The following is a 13457-nucleotide window of genomic DNA, read 5'->3' as shown; positions in this document are numbered from 1 at the left end:
GACAGTACAGCTACATGGGTTTTAATTACCCACGGCTTCCTCTCCTCTCCTACAGCTTAGAATCCAGAGTGTCTGCCTCCATCTGCCACCAAGATATACATCCCCACACGTTCTTTTCTCCCACTCTTTGCCGCAGGAAATCTCCCTGCACCGCTCCTGTGTGAACTCAGGCTAATACAAGCCTGGGTTCACACAGGAGCAGTGGGAAAACCGCATGCGATTTGGACAGGAATCACATGCTATTCTTTCTGGTGCAACTTCTACATCCAAACATTTTGTATGGATGCAAATCGCACCGCAAAGAATCGGTACTCGTCGATCAAAAAAGAATATCCCTACTGCTTTTAAAAGAAAAAACATACTGTAAGATTTTGCACACCTTTTGTTTTGTGAAGCCTGCAATGTATTTAGCTGATCTATACTGAAAGTTTAGTTTGGATTTAAATGTACCCAATGGGGACTTCAATACAATCCTGACAAAGGATCTAATAATTTCCCACGTTCTCTGTCCTAAGCAAGAAAAAGAATTGTCAGGTACTGGCCCTCAATATAGCAATGCAAGAGGTATGAGGATGTGCAAACTGTAGAAGCCAATGGCCAAAGTTCAACTTTCATCACTTTAGAGCAGTCAGAATACTAAAACACTTGTGGCTTACAACAATTTGCACATTGCTCTCTGCTTTATTATACAAGTCCCCATTAGAATCTGAAACAAAGACAATATATTAAAAAGAAATAAAAGTATATTCTTGTAGGTCAGAACAAAATAAAATCCCCCAAATGTCAGAATTTCTGATGAGCCCAGGTTGCTCACTAAAGATCATTTCCCTGTGTAGCAATTGATGGTCTTATAATCCCCCCCTCCCAGTAAATTCAGCAATGTATAAATAACCAACCGCTGCTGCACGGCCTGACACTTTCCTCCAATCTGTTTCTCATCAACTACAGTAACCACATTGGCATTTATTGGTGATATGGCAATCCCCTTCCATTAACCGCAGGATGTAACTGGCCCACGATGGGTTATATCTGGAAAAAAAAAACCTATTCTTAGAATATTACCTTCTTCCCTTTCTTTTTCTTCTTTTTAATTTGTTTGCTTCCCAGGGAGAACACAGGCTCCAAGCAGTCAACCAGATCGAGGTCCCACACGTCAATGACAGGGGTCATGTTACCGACAGCAACGTAGTTTCCTGGTAAAATTCAAGTCAGCAGAACACAAATAATGAGGAGGTTTTAAGTGGAACTGTGTTGGGAGAGAACTGTCATCTACACAGAACAAAGCTGTACTGTTCCTAAACTGACGAGAATTTAAAGAAGAACCATGTTAAAGTGAACCTTTAGACTCATTTTGCCATACAAGTACTCCCCAGGTCGATAGAGTAGGCTCTCCAAGTGCCTACTCACCTGTGTCTGAGTATGCCCAAAGCTCATGTACTGTATTATGCAAATACTGAGCACAGCTTCTGTCGTTGAAACTTGATTTCCTTCTTCCTATTGCATAGTGTAACTGAGAATCACATTTGTTAGCCAACAGAAGACATGAGATGGTCCTTGTATTGTGCCAACATAGACCACAGCTTCCAACAACTGGATTTTGGGAATACCTAGGTACTCAACATATAAAGAGCAAGATCGTAGGCACAAATACCTAAAAGAGAATTGGGACGCCCCTCCAAATCATTGGATTCAGGTGTTCCAATCACCTCCATGGCCACAGGTGCAAAAAATCAAGCAGAAATATATATCAGTCCCCTGCACTCGAGTGATGTACAAAGATGCAACTGTGACACATCCGTGTTTCAAATATCAGCACTGGCCTTGCTGCCCTCTAAGGGTTGGGGGAAACCCGGAGGAACCAATTGCAAAAACAAAGGGCTCAGAGAGAGGAGACCACTCCTCGAAATACGTTAGCTTTAAGAGGGTCCTCATGAATCTGGGAGCTGACCCTGTGTACTGGTCACATTGTATTTGACACGCTTTTGTTTCTACAATGTTTGTGGGTATATTTTGTTTTGGATCAATAAAGCTATCACCTTAGATAATGCATAAGGCCGGTACGCCCCCTGCTTTCCTTTGTAAAAAATCAAGAACCTAGGCATGTAGACTGCTTTTACAATCATCTTTTAAAGAATGGTTCGCTCTCAAGAGCTCAGTGAATTCAAGCGTGGTACCGTGATAGGTTGCCAGCTGTGCAATAAGTCAATGCGTGAAATTTCCTTGCTACTAAATATTCCATGGTCAACTGTTAGCGGTGTTATAACAAAGTGACAGCAACTGGGAACAACAGCAACTCATGTAAAAAGACAGAGCAGGGGCAACAAGCTAAAGCGCACAGTGCGCAGACGTCGCCAACTGTCTGCAGAGTCAATAGCTAAAGACCTCCAAACTTTGTGTGGCCTTCAGATTAGCACAACAGTGCATAGAAAGGTTCATGGAATGGGTTTCCATGGTCAAGCTGCAACCCAATGCAGCAGTGTAAAGCACGCCGCCACTGGACTCTAGAGTAGTGGAGATGTGTTCTCTGGAGTGACAAATCATGCTTCTCTGTCTCGCAATCCGATGTATGTGTCTGGATTTGGCGGTTGCCAGGAGAACCTTACTCGATTGACTGCATTGTGCCGAGTGTAATGTTTGGTGGAGGGGGATTATGGTGTGGGGTTTGTTGTTTTTTCAGGGGTTGGGCTTGGCCCTTTAGTTCCAGTGATGGGAACTCTTAAGGCGTCAGCATACCAAGACATTTTGGCCAATTTCATGCTCCAAACTTTGTGGGAACAGTTTGGGGATGACCCCTTCCTGTTCCAACATGACTGCGCACCAGTGCACAAAGCAAGGTCCACAAAGACATGGAAGAGCGAGTTTGGGGTGGAAGAACTTGACTGGCCTGCACAGAGTCCTGACCTCAACCCAATAGAACACCTTTAGGATGAATTAGAGTGGAGACTGTGAGCCAGGCCTATTCGTCCGACATCAGTGTCTGACCTCACAAATGTGCTTCTGGAAGAATGGTCAAACATTCCCATAGACACCCTCCTAAACCTTGTGGACAGCCTTCCCAGAGGAGTTGAAGCTGTTATAGCTGCAAAGGGTGGGTCAACTCAGTACTGAACCCTACGGACTAAGACTGGGATGCCATTAAAGTTCATGTGCGTGTAAAGGCAGGCCGACCAATACATATATATATATATATATATATATAGACACACACACACACACACACACACATATATATATACACACACATACATATATACAAATTCTATTTAAGTGTCACAAAGATTAAATATTTTGTTATTCAGTGTAACTCATGGATGGCATTGTGTCTCAAGGCTCTTTTGATCACTGAAAATAATCTCGGACACCTGTGATAATTAGATTGGCAGGTGAGCCCAATTTAAGGAAAAACTACTAAAGGAGGGTGTTCCACATTATTAGGCAGAGCACCATTTTCAAGCAATATGGGGAAGAAAAAGGATCTCTCTGCTGCCGAAAAGAGTGAAATACTTCAATGCCTTGGACGAGGTATGAAAACATTAGATATTTCATTAAAACTTAAGCGTGATCATCGCACTATTAAGAGATTTGTGGCTGATTCAGAGCACAGACAGATTTGTGCAGATAAAGGCACATTGAGGAAGATTTCTGCCAGATCCATGCATCGGATCAAGAGAGCACCTGCTAAAATACCATTACATAGCAGCAAACAGATATTTGAAGCTGCTGGTGCCTCTGGAGTCCCACGGACATCAAAGTGTAGAGTCCTCCAGAGTCTTGCAACTGTGCATAAACCTTCTATTCGGCCACCACTAACCAATGCTCACAAGCAGAAACGGCTGCATTGGGCAAAAAAATACATGAAGACTAATTTTCAAACAGTCCTGTTCACTGATGAGTGCCGTGCAAACCTGGATGGTCCAGATGGATGGAGTAGTGGATGGCTGGTGGACGGCCACCCTGTTCCAACAAGGCTGCAACGTCAGCAAGGCGGTGGTGGAGTCATGTTTTGGGCTGGAATCATGGGAACAGAGCTGGTCGGCCCCTTTAGGGTCCCCGAAGGTGTAAAGATGACCTCTGCAAAGTATGTGGAGTTTACGACTGACCACTTTCTTCCCTGGTACAGAAGGAAGAACTATGCTTTCCATAATAAAATCATCTTCATGCATGACAATGCACCATCTCATGCTGCAAAGAATACCTCTGCATCAATGGCTGCTATGGGGATAAAAGGAGAGAAAGTCATGGTGTGGCCTCCATCCTCCCCTGACCTCAATCCTATTGAGAACCTTTGGAGCATCCTCAAGCAAAAGATCTATGAGGGTGGGAGGCAGTTTACATCCAAACAGCAGCTCTGGGAGGCTATTCTGACATCTTGCAAACAAATTCAAGCAGAAACTGTCCAAAAACTCACAAGTTCAATGGATGCAAGACTTGTGAAGCTGCTATCAAATAAGGGGTCCTATGTTACATGATCTGTTAAAATGTTTAAAAAGTTAAAACGTTGTTAAAAGTTTGATTGAAATAGCTTTTGATTTCAGTAAATATGCTGCAAACACAACAAATGACAATTTTCAGTTCTTTACAACCTATAAAGTGTTTTGAAACTTACTGTGCATAATAATTTGGAACAGTGCATTGTACGTTTGTTATGTTTAACAAAAATCCTGTTATCATTAGGAGGTTTGTTCAATACAATTTGAATTGTACTCTTAATAGTTGATAACATGAGAATAATGCTGACTGTTATTTACATCATTTAGGTAAATGAGAAAAATACCATTTGCATAATTTAGAACAGGGTGTATAATATATATATATATATATATATATATATATATATATATATATATATATATATATATATATATATATATACACACACACACACACACACACACACACACACACAGTCAGGTTCATAAATATTGGGACATCGACACAAACACTTTTGGCTCTATACACCACCACAATGGATTTGAAATGAAACTAACAATATGTGCTTTAACTGCAGACTGTCAGCTTTAATTTGAGGGTATTTACATCCAAATCAGGTGAACGGTGTAGGAATTACAACAGTTTGCATATGTGCCTCCCACTTGTTAAGGGACCAAAAGTAATGGGACAGAATAATAATCATAAATCAAACTTTCACTTTTTATTACTTGGTTGCAAATCCTTTGCAGTCAATTACGGCCTGAAGTCTGGAACGCATAGACATCACCAGAAGCTGGGTTTCATCCCTGGTGATGCTCTGCCAGGCCTCTACTGCAACTGTCTTCAGTTCCTGCTTGTCCTTGGGGCATTTTCCCTTCAGTTTTGTCTTCAGCAAGTGAAATGCATGCTCAATCGGATTCAGGTCAGGTGATTGACTTGGCCATAACATTCCTCTAATTTCCCTTAAAAAACTCATTGGTTGCTTCTGCAGTATGCTTTGGGTCTTTGTCCATCTGCACTGCGAAGCGGCATCCAATGAGTTCTGAAGCATTTGGCTGAATATGAGCAGATAATATTGCCCGAAACACTTCAGAATTCTTCCTGCTGCTTTTGTCAGCAGTCACATCATCAATAAATACAAGAGAACCAGTTCCATTGGCAGCCATACATGCCCACGTCATGACACTACCACCACCATGCTTCACTGATGAGGTGGTATGCTTAGGATCATGAGCAGTTCCTTTCCTTCTCCATACTCTTCTCTTCCCATCACTCTGGTACAAGTTGATCTTGGTCTCATCTGTCCATAGGATGTTGTTCCAGAACTGTGAAGGCTTTTTTAAATGTTGTTTGGCAAACTCTAATCTGGCCTTCCTGTTTTTGAGGCTCACCAATGGTTTACATCTCCCTCTATATTCACTCTGGTGAAGTCTGCTCTTGATTGTTGACTTTGACACACATACACCTACCTCCTGGAGAGTGTTCTTGATCTGGCCAACTGTTGTGAAGGGTGTTTTCTTCACCAGGGAAAGAATTCTTTGGTCATCCACCACAGTTGTTTTCCATGGTCTTGGTGTTGCTGAGCTCACTGATGCGTTCCTTCTTTTTAAGAATGTTCCAAACAGTTATTTTGGCCACGCCTAATGTTTTTGCCATCTCTCTGATGGGTTTTTTCAACCTAATGATGGCTTGCTTCACTGATAGTGACAGCTCTTTGGATCTCATCTTGAGAGTTGACAGCAACAGATTCCAAATGCAAATAGCACACTTGAAATGAACTCTGGACCTTTTATCTGCTCATTGTAATTGAGATAATGAGGGAATAACACACACCTGGCCATGGAACAGCTGAGAAACCAATTGTCCCATTACTTTTGGTCCCTTAACAAGTGGGAGACACATATGTTGTAATTCCTACACCGTTCACCTGATTTGGATGTAAATACTCTCAAATTTAAGCTGACAGTCTGCAGTTAAAGCACATCTTGTTTGTTTCATTTCAAATCCATTGTGGTGGTGTATAGAGCCAAAAATGTTAGAATTGTGTCGATATCCCAATATTTATGGACCTGACTGTGTGTGTATATATATATATATATATATATATATATATATATATATATATATATATATATATATATATAATTTTTTTTTTTATTAATTCTTTTATTCAAGAAGTGCAAGTACCTGAATTCAAATTATTAATAGTGGACCAACTCAATAGTGAACCCTACGGACTTTTGGCAATATAGTGTACGTTGTACTAGTCAAATTGTAAATATACCGAATAGACTGGGAATCATGGGCATATGTTGCACATATACAGCTTCACTTATCCCAAATTATTACTCTAAAATCAGAAGACAAGCATAGGTAATCTGATTAAAACCAAATCCAATTTGTTTTTGGGTGACTTGTACAATTTTTGCTTGCAGCTTTTTTATATGCACATATTTTTATAACTGGTAAGCAGAATCACTTTACACAAAAGGGTCCTATCACATGGGCGTTTCATGTTTTTCATCAGTTCAGTCAGTTTTTTTCCTTTCAAAATCGGAGCTAAACGGATCAAGGCTTCACTTTTTACCTTCTGTTTTCATCTCTGTTTATATCTGTGTTTGATCCGGTTTTTTGTCTGGTTTGTTTCTTTGTATGGAAGAAAAATAGGGGTTTCTTCCGTTCTAAAAACCCAATGTTAACGGATGCAGACATTAATGGAAGTAAACAGATGATCATTCATTTACATCCTCTAGTCCACAGAAATACATGGGTGTCAGTTTTTCACATGAAAAGGAACATAAGGAACACCCATGTGAAAGGACCCAAAATCTGTTTAGTTGTAATCCGACTCTCAGTTATTGTATCGGTCAGTTCTTTAAGCACCATGTATGATAAACTTCAGAGGCTTTTCATAGAATTTTCTTTTATAATATTTTTACGAGGTACGTCAAAATGATTTTCCTCAATCCTCCCAAATTGCTCAGTTTAGGATTGGTATTGCAGAATGCAATAATACGTGTGCATAGCAAATTTGTACGACTAATGTAGAAAAGAGCTAATTAACCTACCAGAATGTCTTTGAAAATGGGGAAGAAACAAGAGTACTCGAAAGAAACCCATGAGGACATAGAGAGAACATGCAAACTCCATGCAGCAGCTTTATATATAAATTGAACAAAACACATACAAGAGTTTGATGAAACCTCAGCATTTCTAATAACTGGATTTTTTCCACATACTTACCTGTAAAATCAATTTCTTGGACTACATCACGGCACACAGAGCAGGCTATTCATGACTACATGGGTTATAGGCCACCTATAGGTGAATTACCTCCCCTATACAACCCCTCCTCCACAGGAAGTACTTCAGTTTTCGTAGCAAGCAATGAAATTCCATAAAGGGGCAGGACCTCTGTGTCCCGTGATGTACTCCAAGAAATTAATTTTACAGGTAAGTATGTAGAAAAAAATCCAGTTTTCTTTATCGTACATCACAGGACACAGAGCAAGCTATTCATGAATATGTGGGATGTTCCAAAGCAATAAAAAATTTGAGGGGAGGGCGACACTATGATAGCCACCGTCAATAATCCCTCAGAACCTACTCAGCCATCTGTAAAACACTGAAGCCAAAAGCAGAATCCTCTGTGGCTCTGACATCCACCTGGAAGAACCCTGTGAATGTGTGAACCGAAGACCATGTAGCGGCCTTGCAAACCTGAGCCACTGACGCCTGATAACGATTGCTCAAGATGCCCCCACACTCCTGGTAGAGTGTGCCTTTACCCGAAAGGGTGGTACCTTACCTTTCAAACCATAGACTTGAATGATCAACAGGTAGATCCAATGTGAAATAGTCGCCTTGGATGCTGCCTGCCCCTTTCTAGGCCCCTCTGGCAGCACAGAGCATCTGACCTCCTGACCCATGCTGTCATCTTCAAGAAGATCCTTACGGCTTGTACCACATCCAAACTATGCAGAGGTCTTTCTCTTGTTGACTGAGGCCTAGGAGAGAAAGAAGGCAGAACTACGTCCGGACTAAGATGCAAATACAGAAATGGTTCTCGGAAAGATAGAGCTGCAAGCTCCGACAACCTTCTTGCAGAAGTGATTGCCACTAGAAACAAAACCAGAGTCAATAGGAGTAGTGGAATCTCTCTATTTGGTTAGAATGGTGGTGTTTGCAAAACCTCCAAAACCAAGTTCAGGTCCCAAGGACACAAAAGGCAGCCTGACAGGTGTAGCATCACTTCTTGTAAAAAAGTGCAGACCAAAGAGTGAGATGCAATGGGCCTCTGGAAAAAGATAGTTAATACTGAAACCTGGCCCTTATTAGTACCAACAGCTAATTTCTTCTGCAACCCTGCTTGAAGAAACAACAGAATTCTACCAATCGCATACTTTCATGGGCGCCATTTGTGAACCTCACACCAGGAAATGCAAGTCTTCCAGGTTCTGTAATAAATGTTCCTAGAAAATGACCTTACTAGCACCCAACATGATGGGGATGACAGAATCCAACACTCCCCTATCCTTCAGGATCTGTGTTTCAATAGCCATGCCGTCAAATTTAGTGACTGTAAAGCTGGGTGCAATATTGGACCTTGATACAACAGGTCAGGCCAATACGGCAGGGATCACGGCCCGTCCACTGCCATCTTCACTACTGTCTACGTACCAGGCCCTCCTGGACCATGCCGGAGCAATCAATATCACCGGAATAGACTCCTCCTGAATCCTGCGTAAGAGACGCGGCAGCAGCTGGATCTGAGGAAAATCGGTGAAAACCGCTTTCAAGGAATCACTAAGGCATCTATCCCTGCCAGGTCCCTTACTCTGGACACAAAAAGATCGGCCTTGTTGTTGAACCTCGGTGCCAACAGATCTACATCCGGGAAACCCCATCGCTGGCAGATATCCTTGAAAACATTGTGATGCAAAGCCCATTCCCTGGATTCAACTGTCGGCAGCTGAGCTAATCCGGCTGCCAAATTTCCACACCTGGAATGAACACTGCTGACAATCACTCTGCCCAGGTCAGAATGTAGTTCACCTCCTTCTGAGCTCCTCAACTCCTGGTACTGCCCTGGTGGTTGATGTATGCCACTGCTGTGGCATTGTTGGACTGAATCCTTACAGGCCAACCATGAAGCCTAGATGTCCAATACTTCAGAGCCAGCTTCACTGCTCAAACTTCCAGGACACTGATGGGAAGAACCCTTTCCCGTGGAAGCCATGTTCCTTGAACTCTGGCCTCCTTCAGAACGGCCCCCCAACCTGAAAGGCTGGCATCGGTGGTTAACTTCCACACCACTGGCCAAATTGTGAGTCATCAACCAATTTAGGCTTTGCAGCACCTCTGGAGACAGATTCAGTAATCCAGGGCCAGAATAGTCTTGTTACAAACAGACAGAATGTACCTTTACAGCAGAAGGGAGGGTGGGGTGGAAGGAAGGGAGGGAGCGGTGGAAGGAAGGGAGGGAGCGGTGGAAAGAAGGGAGGGAGCGGTGGAAGGAAGGGTGGAAGGAAGGGAGGGAAAGGTGGAAGGAAGGAAGGAAGGGAGCACTCACATGCTCAGTCAGATGCATCAGAGCTGTCAGCTGCTCTGTGTTCAATTACCCGTCCACACTACAGTCCGTGCAGTTTCAGAGGATGTGCGGGCGGGAAATAGAACACAGAGCAGCTTTTGACTAAGTCGTAATGACGAAACGTGTCAGTAAGTGACGTCAGACGCAAAGCCAGACGTTGTGCGGTGGCCATTTTGGAAGAGGTCCGGTCCTTTGAATTTGTACCAATGCTGATGTACATACTACAATTGTAAGCGCTTTTTCATTTAATAAATTCTTAATACCTTAATATTTTACACGATGGCTGCCTGTTCTCTTTGATTTATATATTGTGACGGGAAAGATCAGAGTGACATTAGTTGAAGAGGACCCCAATTGTTTACAGCCTGTTCCCCGTGCAGTTGGGTAAGGTGCATGGACTGTATGGTGGTGGAGTATCCATGATTCACGAGATTTGTGGTCAGTGGTCTAGTAACAAGGGAGCACTGTGTGGCACGTTTTGAAGTTATTTATAACATTACATAATATGTAATTCAATCTCTTGGAGGAAATGATTGTCCATGAGGAAGAATTTTGGAGGAAGCATTCAAGTCTTGGGAATTTATGTTTGGACGAGCAATCTACATCTAGAGGGTAAGTGTAGGAATTACAGACACAAGACGTATATTAAACACTTGGTGGAGTTTTTGTTGGTTATGAGCACTTTAATGTGAGTGGTTTGTAGTTTATTTTTACTGTGTGGCAAAGATAATGCACTATGTGCAGTTTATATATGTTTCTTGAGAATTAAAGAGGAAGAAGAGGTCACCATTTTCAAGATTTATCAATTGAGAATATACAAGTCTTGGAGAATTAAGAAGTCATGTGGGGGTACTGATTGAGGACTTTCCATTTGATCGGACACTGAGATATTTACTATTTAACCGGGGGGACTTCTTGGTGACCAGGGGTTATGCACATTATTGTATATGCTAGAATTGCATAATTTGGGGTTTAGTTGGTTCATTTTGCACACTTTAGGAGAATGGCTAGGATATGGTGCAATGTCCTCTGAGAGGTACCTCTTAGCATAAGCAATAGGTTAATATCTCTGTGTAGCAGCTTTTAAAGGGACAAACGTCAGTCCTATCTCTACAGCCGGCTAGCGTTGGGGCCTACCTGTATAGTCCTAGTGAGGCCTGCAGGCAGCATTAAGATTATTAGATGGTTTGCTAAAGGGCTCAGTCTCTCACTCTCTAGTAGCATATAGTAAATCCCCATGGCAGCAACTCACCATACTGTCACACCCAACACATATTCTACTCTCTGCTCTGCACCCAGGTGACTCTGGCTGTTGGCACATCTAGACTCAGCAGTGCGGATCCTGCTCAGACTGCCTTTATTCTTCAATCTCCTTCTGGGAAATGCAGTTCAAAAGCTCTTGATTACAGTAGAGTCGGCCTCCTCTGGACTACAGTTCCCACAGTGCAGTGCTGCCTGACTCAGTCTATTGAGCTCTTCCTTAACAGCTCCCTCTTCTTGCAGATATAGCTATTAACCAGTTCAGCACTGCAGTGCAGCAGCTACAGAAAGCCAAGCACCTTTTAATTATTAAAATTTTTAACTATTTCTGGTATCATGACAGATGCTATGGTCACCAACAATATATAGTTAGGCTGAAGGGGTCGAATCCAAAAACAACACTTTCCTTTGTACAAGGAACAGTGTGGCTCAGCAGTGCACCTCTTTGCAAATTTTGAATCGAACACTTGAGCTGAGGAAAAAAATCTGATCATACTTTTATACGCAACAAAATTCTCTCATATTCAGACAAGAGTCAGCTTCCTCATATCCATTTCTAGAGTATTTCTTTAATACAAATAAAAAGCATTCATTAATCCCACAGAGCAATTTCTATGACACAAGAGCTCTTTGTGAGAACCGCAAACTGGTGCTCCCGTCATCTATCATACCTGCCTGCTTATGAACAAATCTTGCTGATGACACCGCTATAATAGACTGCAACAGACATCCAGTTTACTTAAAGGGCACCTGTAGTTTATTCATTAAGGGGAGAAAAAAAAGATTTAAAAAGGAAGACAAGTGTCTGTTTTATCTTGCTTCAACCCCTTGGCACGAAGAGTATGCATAAATGCGGCCCCACCATGATGGGCTTTATTTCCGTTGGGCCTTTAATGCCCTAATGCAAACTAGAAGAATGCCTGTCTCTTGAAGAGTTCTACTACAATATAATCCTCTGAATATACCTGTCTGTGGTGATAATGTGTGTACAGATGTCTATTTTTCATAACTAACTGCTAACCTTGTGGAAGTTTCCGACTCTTCGGTAAAAGTTGGTGGTGATAGCTTAAAGCGGTAATTGCTTAGCTAACTAAACCCAGTAACAATCGCTCTTAGTCTGCTGAACACCTAGATTGTGGTTCCACAAGCTGGAAAATCTGTGTGCAGTGTAGGGTTGAGAGTGCCATTGTTCTGTAAGTGAAAGGCGGGGTAAGATTGACCAGTCTTTTTTCACAAGCTAGTGAAGACAGCGATGGTCGGACACCCGCGTCCGTCACAAAATCAAGGGAAGCAATTTGTTTCAGCACACATCTCATTTCATGTCCAGTAATTCTAAGACTAAAAATTCACCAATGGTTACTTTCGTGCCTCATTCTATTCCCAAAGGATGTTTGTACAATAGGCTGGACAGCATAGTCACAAAATTACACACCTCAGCTTTTGCAAGTCCATTTAAGTACACACAGGACCAACATTAGAAATTATGGGGCCTCATACTGCCTACCAGAGCCCCCTCTACTGGAGGAGTTGTCATGGCAGAGTGCTTCACCAATAAGTAAGCCAGCAGAAATTCGTGCTGTCAGGAATCGCATTCTGCATCAAGCAAGTATTAAGCACAGGAGCCACCATTAGTAATCACAGGGGCTCATACAATCTACCTAATGGGGCACCATGTAGCCTGACAGGGCATTGCTCACAGGAAGTCCCTGCAGGGCTAGGCTGGTCTAACAGGGTCTAGGCCCAGGGTGGGAGTGCTGCCTATACCCTGCTATTGGTGGCTCTGTATACACAGTTGTGAAGGTTATTAGTAGCATATCCATATAATATATTTCTTTTTTGGTACAGTGCAAATCCAAATGAAAAAAGTGTAATCTGTATACTATAGGATAAAGGTATACAGTCTAAGAACTATTTGCACTTACTACAGATACAAATGAAATCTTTTTAAACCTAAGCTAAAAGAAATTTTAGAGCTATCATTGTTGATCACTAGAAATGTGGCTTGTTAGCGGTCATGTAGACTTCAGAACATCCTCAGCCAATAACCCTGAACAAACAGGGTTAGCAAAGGTTTCTTTCATTTTTTTTTTTATTACATCTTTTTTAATTTTTTTTTCCAATGCTTAAAACAACATTCATTCATAGTTATCAAATAAGAAATACAAACCATTCCCCT

The 13457-nt window shown here is 42.0% G+C and overlaps 1 protein-coding gene across 1 annotated transcript in view; it reads right to left on the bottom strand.

Annotated features, from left to right (window-relative positions):
* LOC149467792 (periodic tryptophan protein 1 homolog) overlaps positions 1-13457 on the bottom strand; it is an 88132-nt gene that overhangs the window by 47632 nt on the left and 27043 nt on the right. Inside the window, exon 7 of the mRNA XM_089671213.1 lies at positions 1063-1193. Within this exon, the coding sequence (XP_089527339.1) occupies positions 1063-1193 (131 nt within the window). The remainder of the gene's footprint in view (positions 1-1062; positions 1194-13457) is intronic.

The sequence above is a fragment of the Staurois parvus genome, unplaced genomic scaffold (genome assembly GCF_062004578.1).
Source record: "Staurois parvus isolate SC_StPar_1 unplaced genomic scaffold, SC_StPar_1.0 ptg000101l, whole genome shotgun sequence".
Classification (NCBI taxonomy): Eukaryota; Metazoa; Chordata; class Amphibia; order Anura; family Ranidae; genus Staurois; species Staurois parvus.
Note: the sequence above shows the minus strand (reverse complement) of the source record. Positions and strands in the feature narration are given on the sequence as shown.